The sequence below is a fragment of the Dama dama genome, chromosome 23 (assembly GCF_033118175.1).
Source record: "Dama dama isolate Ldn47 chromosome 23, ASM3311817v1, whole genome shotgun sequence".
Taxonomy (NCBI): domain Eukaryota; kingdom Metazoa; phylum Chordata; class Mammalia; order Artiodactyla; family Cervidae; genus Dama; species Dama dama.
In genome coordinates, this window is record NC_083703.1 from 73,873,366 (window position 1) to 73,883,581 (window position 10,216).

Genomic DNA, 10,216 nt, shown 5'->3' on the forward strand with positions numbered 1-10,216 from the left:
GGAAAAACCATAGCCTTGACTAGACAGACCTTTGTTGACAAAGTAATGTCTCTGCGTTTTAATATGCTGTCTAAGTTGATCGTAACTTTCCTTCTAAGGAGTAAGCGTCTTTTAATTTCATGGCTGCAATGACCATCTGCAGTGATTTTGGAGCCCCCAAAAATAAAGTCAGCCACTGTTTCCCCTGTTTCCCCATCTATTTCCCGTGAAGTGATGGGACTGGATGCCACGACCTTAGTTTTCTGAATGTTGAGCTTTAAGCCAACTTTTCACTCTCCTCTTTTACTTTCATCAAGAAGCTCTTTAGTTCCTCTTCACTTTCTGCCATAAGGGTGGTGTCATCTGCATATCTGAGGTTATTGATATTTCTCCCAGCAAACTTGATTCCAGCTTGTGCTTCATCCGGCCCAGCATTTCTCATGATGTATAAGTTAAATAACTTAACTTATTTAACTGCATATAAGTTAAATAAGCAGGGTGACAATATACAGCCTTGATGTACTCCGTTCCCTATTTGGAGCCAGTCTGTTGTTCCATGTCCAGTTCTAACTGTTGCTTCCTGACCTGCATACAGGTCTCAAGAAGCAGAACAGGTAGTCTGGTATTCCCATCTCTTGAAGAATTTTCGACAGTTTATTGTAATCCACACAGTCAAAGGCTTTGGCAAAGTCAATGAAGCAGAAATAGGTGTTTTTCTGGAACTCTCTTGCTTTTTCAGTGCTCCAGCAAATACGACATACTGATCTCTGGTTCCTCTGCCTTTTCTAAAACCAGCTTGAATATCTGGAATTTCATGGCTCACATATCGCTGAAGCTTAGCTTGGAGAATTTTGAGCATTACTTTACTAGCGTGTGAGATGAGTGCAAGTGTGTGGTAGTTTGAGCATTCTTTGGCATTGCCTTTCTTTGAGTTGGAATGAAAACTGACCTTTTCCAGTCCTGTGGCCACTGTTGAGTATATATATATATGTATAGATATAAAATAATTCTGCTAGATCAGGGTCCCCATTTTTGAGACTCTCTTTTCCTGTTCCTTGCTGTGTCCCTGAACCTCACTGTAGTGTAGTAATAAGTAAAGTGAAAGGCAGTCAGTTGTGTGAAATCTTTCTGACACTTGAACTGCATAGCCTGTGGAATTCTCCAGGCTGGAATCCTGGAATGGGATCCCTTTGCCTTCTCCAGGGGATCTTCCCAACACAGGGATCGAACCCAGGTCTCCTGCAATGCATGTGGTTTCTTTACCAGCTGAGCCACCAGGAAAGCCCTGCATAGTAATAGAAAGCTTCAAATTTGTACCGTCTCTTAGTTAATGGCCTAGGTCTCCTAAAACTGTGGGAGTTTCCTGCTGTTAGATGTTATGAGATGAGTCAGAAGAGGCAACTCAAGGTAACCTCAAAATGTGGTTGGTGTCCAAGAAATCACAAGCATGCCTTTATTGTTTACAATTTTCAACAACTGTCATTCCAGCACCTCTGAGGAGAAGGGAGGGAACTGAGAGTGAGATCAATCACCAGTGGCTGATAATACAACCAATATGCCTGTTTAGTGAACCCTAGGAAGAAATACATAAGAACTGGGCTCAGAGAGCTTGTGGGTTGGTGAATACCGGAAGCTGATGTGAGGGCACTGTGCTCACTAGGGCACAGAGGCTGGGCACACCTCCCTCCTTCTTTGCCTGCACATCTCTTCCATTTTTCTGCCTTCGGTTCTATTTTGGGAATGTAAGAAATGGTTTTCTGAAGTTCAGCCCCCGGTTCTATTGAGTTGTTGAATTTGAAGATGGGGTCATGGACCTGCAATCCACCCTTTTAATTATTTGGTCACAAGGATGATTGACTCAGGACCTCATGGCTGCCATCTGAACTGAAGAGTTTTGAGCCCTCAACCTGCAGAATCTGCAGTAGCTTCATTGATTCCCATTAGATGTAAATGGACTTGTTGCACACCCAGTGGGTGTTTGGGGAATTGGGTGTTGTTGGTAGAGACACCACATATTTGGTGTGAGGGAAAAACCCAGAATCACTCTCCCCTGTGATTTGGGGCTCAGATGATGCTCCAAAAAGGGGGAGTAATGAAGGTTCACATTGCAACCAGAAACTTTTCTCAGTTGTCTGTATTTTAGAGTTCCTGGCAGGATCAGGGAGTGTATCAAATGGGTTGTAACATGCTAGTATCTTGTCCTGGCCCTGCCATCCACATGCCTGGGGCAGGTCATCTGCAGTTTTCTTCTCAGAACTGGTGATATATGTCACATGGGTTTTGAATTGATTACCATTCATATGTATAAGGAGGTGAATTACATTTCATGCTGAATTTTATACCTTTTCCACAAATATGTGTTAATATGAAAATACCTAAAAAAATTTACTTTACTACATACTTTGGGCAAGAAAGAATATTTACATGTCAAATAATGAGTGTTCTTCTATCATGAAAACTAATCTGAAAGATCTGAAGTATATGTGCTAGAGGGAATGTAAGAAACAGCCCTCTGTAGGCTGAACAATGGACCAAGGCTGCAACAATATTAGGAAAATGTCCAGGCCCTTTCCCATGTCCCCTTTTGACTATTGTTTATTATCCACATTTGTTCCCTCCCTTGTTCACAGTAGACTACTATTTAGTTTGCATATTTCATCCTTACTTGGTTCATGTCCCAGGCTTCCTGAAACTGTTGGAATTTACTATCTTTCATAGGTGTGGAGACGAGCCAAAGAAAGGGACTTGAGAAGCGTTCAGTAATAGATGTGGTTACAAGTATCATCGATGGTGTGGCTACAGGTGAGAACTTTCTGGAACTTTGAGGAGAGGAGAGGGCCCTGAGATTGAGAACAGGCACCACTGGATAATGATTCAATCAAAATGCCTATTTAATGAAACCTCAGTAAGAATCCGTGAAATGTGGTCATTCAGAGAGCTTTGGGGTGGTAACACACAGCAGTGATGTGAGGGTCTTTTGTTCTCTAGGGCATGGAGGCTCCCCACACCTCCATTGCCACTTTGCCCTGCACTAGTCACTCATCTCTTTGTGGCTAGATTTATTCTTCATGTAAACATGACATCCCTCTGTGAGTGGTGTTCCTGAGTATAGTCATGTGATTTACTGAGTTATTAAACAGGAGTCAGATAATGGGAACTTTCCAGTTTTAGACACTTTGTCAAATCAGGAGTGACTCATGATAACATGGCTGGCATCTCAACTAGGACAGTTCTGAGCCCTCAACTTGCACAATCTATACACACTCCCTGGATTTGTTGTCAGAATTAAATTGCCTTGTTGGACACCAAGGGGGTGTTTGGAGGAATTGCATATTGTTTCTAGAGACACCACAGATTTGGTGTGAGGGAAAGCCAGACTCACTCTCCCTGTGCTTTGGGAGCTCAGGTGAGTCCTGGAGTCAGGGGAGTAATGAAGGTGGGACACTGCACCCAGAAACTCTCAGCGTTTATAGATACTTTAGAGTTCCTGGCCGAATAGGATAGTATATCAAGTGGGTTTTGACAGGAACTATCTTTTTCAGACTCTATCATCCCCATGCCATGTGTCCCCCCCGGTCAGGTCATCTGTTGTCCTCATCTGAACAGTAGATCAGTGCTGAATGAGTTCTTTGAACATTTACCAGCCACAAAAAGAAACTGCTCCTTCGCATTCAGGTCATGTTTGGTCCTTTTCCTTTGGGATATATTCATGAAAAGATTCTCTACCTGCTCCCATGGGCTTGTGGGACCAAGGTTGGTACAATATTAGCAGATTCTTCAGGCCTTTTCCTTTGTCCACTTTTGCCTATGATTTTATTTTCCACATTTGAAACTTGTCCTGGTTCATGGTCCAATATACCTGAAAATTTGAAATCTTTTCTTTTCTTTCATAGGTACCAAGATTGTCCAAAAGGGAGCCAGTATATTAACAGGATTGGCTGAAATAATCAACAAAGCAATTAAACGTTTGAATTTTCTGCACCTATGGGGAGATAGGAGGGCACTGAGACTGAGATCAGTCACCACTGCCTGACAATTCAGTACTTATGCCTATGAGTGAAACCTCAGCAGAAATCCATAAATATTGGTTCAGCGAGCTTATGAAGGGGGATCAAATGGTCCTGAGGTGAGGGTGCTCTGCTCAGGAGTGCGTGAATGTTCCACCTAACTCCACTCCTTTCCAGTCCCTAAAAATCTCCTCCATTTCACAGTTTCTGAGTTCTCCTAGACATTAATTTGAAAACAGTGATTAAGAGTTTTCCTGAGTTTGGTCTCTTGTTCCATTGAGTGTTTGAGCATTGAGGTGGAGTCATGAAAATGTCGACTTTCAGTCCCTTGGTCAGAAGTGATAACTTGATAACACATGGTTGGCGTCTGAAGTCAGGGCATTCTTGATACCTCTACCTGTGGCATTGGCCCTGACTCCACAGATATGGTATCTGAAGTCAGTGGACAGTGGGAGGCTTGTTGGGTGTTGGGAATTGGGTGATTGGTGTAAAAAGCATGTATTTAGTGCCAGGAAAAAACCCAGACTCACCCTCTCCTGTGATCTGAGGACTCTGGTGAGGCTTGGGGAGAGGTGAGTAGTGAAAGTAAGAGCCTGGACCTGGAAACTCTCCCCAGTTCTCTGTATTGTCGAGTTCCTAGCCAATCAATAGTGTATCAAATGGGTTGGGACATGACATTACCTTGTCCTGATCAGGCCACCCACATGCTTGTCTACTGCGGCAAGTCATCTGCAGTTTCCTCATCTGAACAGCGGAAACATGTACATGAATTACTAGAACAGATGACGTGTTATGAATAGAAAGACTTTAATCACGTGTCACGACCAGATTTGTCCATTTTTCACCAGAATGTTTTAATCCGAAAAGAATTCTCTACCTACTTGCTTTGGCCGAGTAAAAATATTTCTTCATCAAATAATGTTTATTCCTGTATTATTAACAGTAATCAAAAAGATGTTGAACCACGGACGAGGGCAATTGCAGGGATAGCAAGAAACGCAGCCCTGGTGGGGTAGCCTGTGGGAGGAAGGCTTATCTAATATAACAAAAGTCTCCGGGCCTTTTCCGTTGTTGTCTTTTGACTTTTATTATCTTATCCATGTTTGATCCTTTTCCATTTTCATGGGCTGGGCCTCCTGAAACTCTTGATATTTATCTCTTGCATAGGTCAGGTGATGATTTCCAGAATACAATTTGATAACCATACACTAGAGGAATTGCCAACACTCAACATTGAATACTCAGCACTCAGTGAGGAAAATAAAGGTTTGTAGATTCTGCACCTCGGGGAAGAAGGAAGGGCACTGAAGTTCTGGTCAGTGACCAATGATTCAATCAATCAGTAAGCCTATTTCTTGAAACCTCAACAGTGCACAAATGTTTCATGGTGAATTTTGTGCATGTTTCACCGAGATGTGTTAATATAAAATTTTTTCTTTAACTATTGACTTAAGGCAGGAAAGAATATTTAGGTGTCAAATAATGAGTATTCCTTTTTCATTAAAATAGTTAGAAATACCTGAAATGAATGTTCTGAAGGAAATATAAGAAAGAGCCCTGTGTAGGATGACTCCTGATACCAAAGTTGAGACATTATTTGGAAAGTTTCCAGGCCCTTTCCCATGTCCCCTTTTGACTATTGTTTATTATCCATACTTGTTCACTCCCTTGTTCACAGTAGACCACTATTTTATTTGCATATTTCATCCTTACTTGGTTCATGTCCCAGGCTTCCTGGAACTGTTGGAATTTACTGTCTTTCATAGGTGTGGAGACGAGCCATAGAAGGAAACTTGAGAAGCGTTCAGTAATAGATGTGGTTACAAGTATCATCGATGGTGTGTCTACAGGTGTGGTGAACTTTCTGCAACTTTGGGGAGAGGAGAGGGCCCTGAGATTGAGAACAGGCACCACAGAAAAGAAGTGCTAAATTAATTCTTAGAATGTTTACCATCATTAAACTAAACAGATTATTCTCATTTCATTGCCACGTTTGGTCATTTTCCACCAGGATAGATTTATGAAAAGACTGTTCTACCTGCTTCCTTGGGCTCATGGGACCAAGGCTGGTACAATATAAGCAAATTCTCCAGGACTTTTCCTTTTCCAGTTTTCCCTATGATTTTATTTTTCTTATTAGAAACTTGCCCTGGTTCATGGTTCAATATACCTGAAAATTTGAAATCTTTTCTTTCATAGGTACCAAGATTGTCAAAAAGGGAGCCAGTATACTCACAGAATTGGCTGAAATAATCAATAAAGCAATTAAAGGTTTGAATTTTCTGCACCTATGTGGAGATAGGAGGGCACTGAGACTGAGATCAATCACCTCTGGCTGATGATTCAATACTTATGCCTGTTGAGTGAAACCTTAGTAAAAATCCATAAATATTGGGTCAGAGAGCTTATGAGGTGGGAACGAATGTTGAGGTGAGGGTGCCGTGCTCACCAGGGAATGAAGGCTCTGCTCACCTCCACTCCCTCTTTGACTTAAACGTCTCCTTCATTTCACTGTTTCTGATTTTATCCTGTAACTTAAAGTGAGGACAGTGAGTAAGAGGTTTCCTGAATTTGGTCGCTGGTTCAACTGAGTTTTTGAGCATGGAGTTGCAGTGATGGAAAGTTCAACTTTCAGTCCCTTGGTCAGAGACATGATAACGTGAGACCACATGGCTGGCATCTGAAGTCAGGACAGTCTTTTTTTTTTTTTTTCTTTCATTTTTATCCTGTTGCTTTTTTGGTTTTTATTTGAATTGTACTTTTTTTTAAAATTTATTTTTATTAGCTGGAGGCTAATTACGGAATACATGTAACTCCATGGCTGATTCATGTCAATGTAGGACACTCTTGATAACTCAACCTGTGGCATCGGCACTAACTCCACAGATATTGTATCAGATGTCAATTTACAGTGGGCTGCCGCTTGCCTGTTGGGATTTGGGTGGTTGGTGGAAAAGCCACATATTTCATGTCAGGAAAAAGCCCAGACTCATCCTCCCATGTGATATGAGGTCTCAGGAGAGGCTTGGGGAGAGGTGAGTAGTGAAAGTAAGACCCTGGACCTGGAAAATCTCACCATTTTTTTGTATTTTCGAGTTCTTAGCCAATCAATAGTGTAGCAAATGGGTTTTGACATGAGAGTATTTTGTCCTGACACGGCCACTCACACAGTTGTGTCCTGTGGCAAGTCATCTACAGTTTCCTCATCTGTATAGGGGAAACATATTACATGAGTTCTTGGAATAGATTCTGAGTTATTAATGGAAAGACTTTATTCATGTGTCCTGACCAGATTTGTCCATTTTCCACTCAATGTGTTAGTTTGAAAAATTTCTCTGCCTACCTACTTGCTTTGGCCAAGTAAAAATATTGCTTTATCAAATAATATTTATTCCTGTATTATTAATAGTAATCAAAAGACTTTGATCCACAGAGGAGGACAAAAGCAAGGAAACTAGAAACAGAGCCCTTGTGCGGTAGGATGTGGGACCATGGCTGAGACAATATTACAAGTCTCCAGGCCCTTTCCCTTGTTGTCTTTTGACTGTTATTATCTTCTCCATGTTTGATCCTTTTCCTGTTTCATGAAGCAGGTCTCCTGAAACTCTTGAAATGTACTTTCTTTCATAGGTCAGGTGATGATTTCTGGAATACAATTCGATAACCATACACCAGAAGAATACCAAACACTCAAGATTGAATACTCAACACTCAATGAGGAGAATAAAGGTTTGTAGTTTCTGCCCCTCAGGGAAGAGGGAAGGGCACTGAGATTCAGATCAATGACCAAACACCAATGCTTCAATCAATAAGCCTGTTTCTTGAAGCTTCAACAGTGCATAATATTTGAGTTCAGAGAGTTTTCTAGGTGGTGAATACGATTGTGAGGGTGCTGTGCTCAGAAGGGAATGGAATCTCCACACACACACTCACACGCCCCTTTGCCCGACACGTTTCCTCCATTTCACTGTTTCTGAATGTTTTATATAAAGTCATCTGAGAAAAGCAAGAAAGTGTTTTCCTCAGTTTGGTCATAAGTAACTGTCAGTTATTGAACATGGAGGTGAGGTCATGGACCTCCCCATTTTACTCATTTGGTCACAAGTCAAAGTAAATGGGGACCACGTGTCTGGACAATCTTGTGTGCTCAAACTGTGGGGTCTGCACTAACTGCTTGGTATTCATATCAGGCGTCAATTGAATGGGGGATGCCCAGTGAGCATTGGGGAGTTGGTTAATGTTGGTGGAGACATCACAGATTTGTGTTAGGAGAAACCCAGGTTTACTCTGGCCCATGATTGAGGGCTATTGTTACCTTGGGTACAAGGAAGTGATGAACGTAGGACACTGGCTCCAGTTACTCTTACAAGTGAACTGTATTTTCTGAATTTCTGGTAGAATTAGTTATCATATCAGATGGGTTGTGACATCATAGCAATTTGTCCTGAGTCTACCACCCACATGCTCTGTTCCTGGGAAAGTTATCTGCAGTTTCCTCATCTGAAGAGGGGAAATATGTTACATTCATTCTTTCAACCTGTTACCAGTCATGAATATAAAGAATTTATGCCCAGCTGCCTTAATGTCTACAGCATTTGAGAGTTTAGTTTCCTGACAAGGGATTGAACCTAGGACTCCAATATTGGAAGCCAAAGTCTTAACCACTGGATGACCTTGGATGCCTTACAGATGTTTTTAGGCTATTCAGGCATTATACCAAACTTCCTTAGAAGACTTCATGAGGAGATATACATTTGTACATGATTACTATATCATGTCACCCTTAGCAACATTCATAATTCTGTCCCAGAAAGGAGGTTTTCAAATGGTCTTTTCAATCTTGCATTTCTCCACAACCTTAACATTCTCTATGGCAAACAAACTGGGGGTTCTCGTTGTTGTCCTTGTATGGAGCTGTGATGAGCATCCTCATAACTGGGCCATTGCCCCTCTCCTTCCAGCAGCTTCTAAGCCTGCCTTCTGCCTGGAACCTAAAGTAACAGGTGGCTGCAATGCCTTGATGACCAGGTACTTCTACAATGCCCAGACCGGCCTCTGTGAGCAGTTTGTGTACGGTGGCTGTGAAGGAAATGCAAACAACTTCAAGAAGTTAGAGGACTGCATGAAGACCTGCTCTCAAGAGGCAGGGTCCCTGTGGTAAGACAGGGGGCAGGGCACGGAGGAGGGGAAGGACTGGGGAAAGAGGCGGAGCTCAGGGGGCCGCACACCATTCACCCTGCACAGTGTCCTCCTCCTCACTGCTGCCAGGAGGGGAGGCTGCAGTGTCCTGTGAAACCCACACTGAGCGAGGTCTCCAGGGAGAGGATGGCAGAAGGTCAGCCCCTGATGCCTCTTTGTGGTCCTCTCAGCCTGATCACATGCTCCCCTTTCTCAGCTGGGAACAGCGATTCAGCCACTCTCCAGGGCAGGTCTGCAGTGCTTCTGTGTATCTTACGTAGGCTTGGAAAATTCACTTTCTTCTTGTTCGTTATTCGGGAATGTGGTTCCATATTTTTTGAAAATACAGGATCTATTAAGTTGACCATTGTCCATGTCTAGGGCTACACTGATGGCACTCAACAAGTTCCTTTCTTTTTGCAGAGGACACGCGAAGAGTGGATTCAGGAACTCTGAAGTCTGAGGAGGACCCCTGCCGGGCTGGGCTGTGGCTGCGTCTGAACCTCTTCAGTCTCCTCACAGTCCTTCTCTGCCCTACCCTCCTTTACAGAGTCTGCCCCTTTCCTTTCCTGTGATGGTCAACATGTCTAATTCTGTCTCTACCGCTGGTTCTCAGCACCATGAGAGCATGTCTTCCCTTTACCCCTAGCACTTCACACAGGACCTGACACCAATGAGACAGTTCATAATTGTTTGAGGATGGAAGGAAGGAATGTAGGAGCACGCTCCTCATGACCAAAGTAACTACAGAGCCTGTGATGAAACACAGGATTTTTGTTTTCATCCCCATCCTCAAGGCATCCTCACCTTCATCCCCATTCCTTCCATCACTATTCTCCTTGTGGGTGTCCAAGGTTGAATTTCAGCACCCAGTTCTCAACATCAGTAATGAGAGAAGAGACTGGTTTAAAAAAACCCCTTTTCCACACAATGATGTTGCAATTTTCATTTCTGTAGCTTCAAACACTATGGTTTATATTTCAATAAATATATTTTCAAAATGAAACTGACTGGAGTGGAGTCTGTTGTTTATAATTACAAACATTAACAAA

At 42.5% G+C, this 10,216-nt stretch overlaps 1 protein-coding gene across 1 annotated transcript in view; it reads left to right on the forward strand.

The window, feature by feature from the left end:
* The window catches only part of LOC133044311 (trophoblast Kunitz domain protein 1-like), a 32,657-nt gene extending 23,510 nt beyond the window's left edge, over window positions 1-9,147 (forward strand). The window contains 7 exon segments of the mRNA XM_061125703.1: window positions 2,698-2,781; window positions 3,873-3,944; window positions 5,154-5,252; window positions 5,753-5,836; window positions 6,186-6,257; window positions 7,617-7,715; window positions 8,948-9,147. Of these exon segments, the coding sequence (XP_060981686.1) occupies window positions 2,698-2,781; window positions 3,873-3,944; window positions 5,154-5,252; window positions 5,753-5,836; window positions 6,186-6,257; window positions 7,617-7,715; window positions 8,948-9,147 (710 nt within the window).
* Window positions 9,148-10,216: the final 1,069 nt, after the last annotated feature.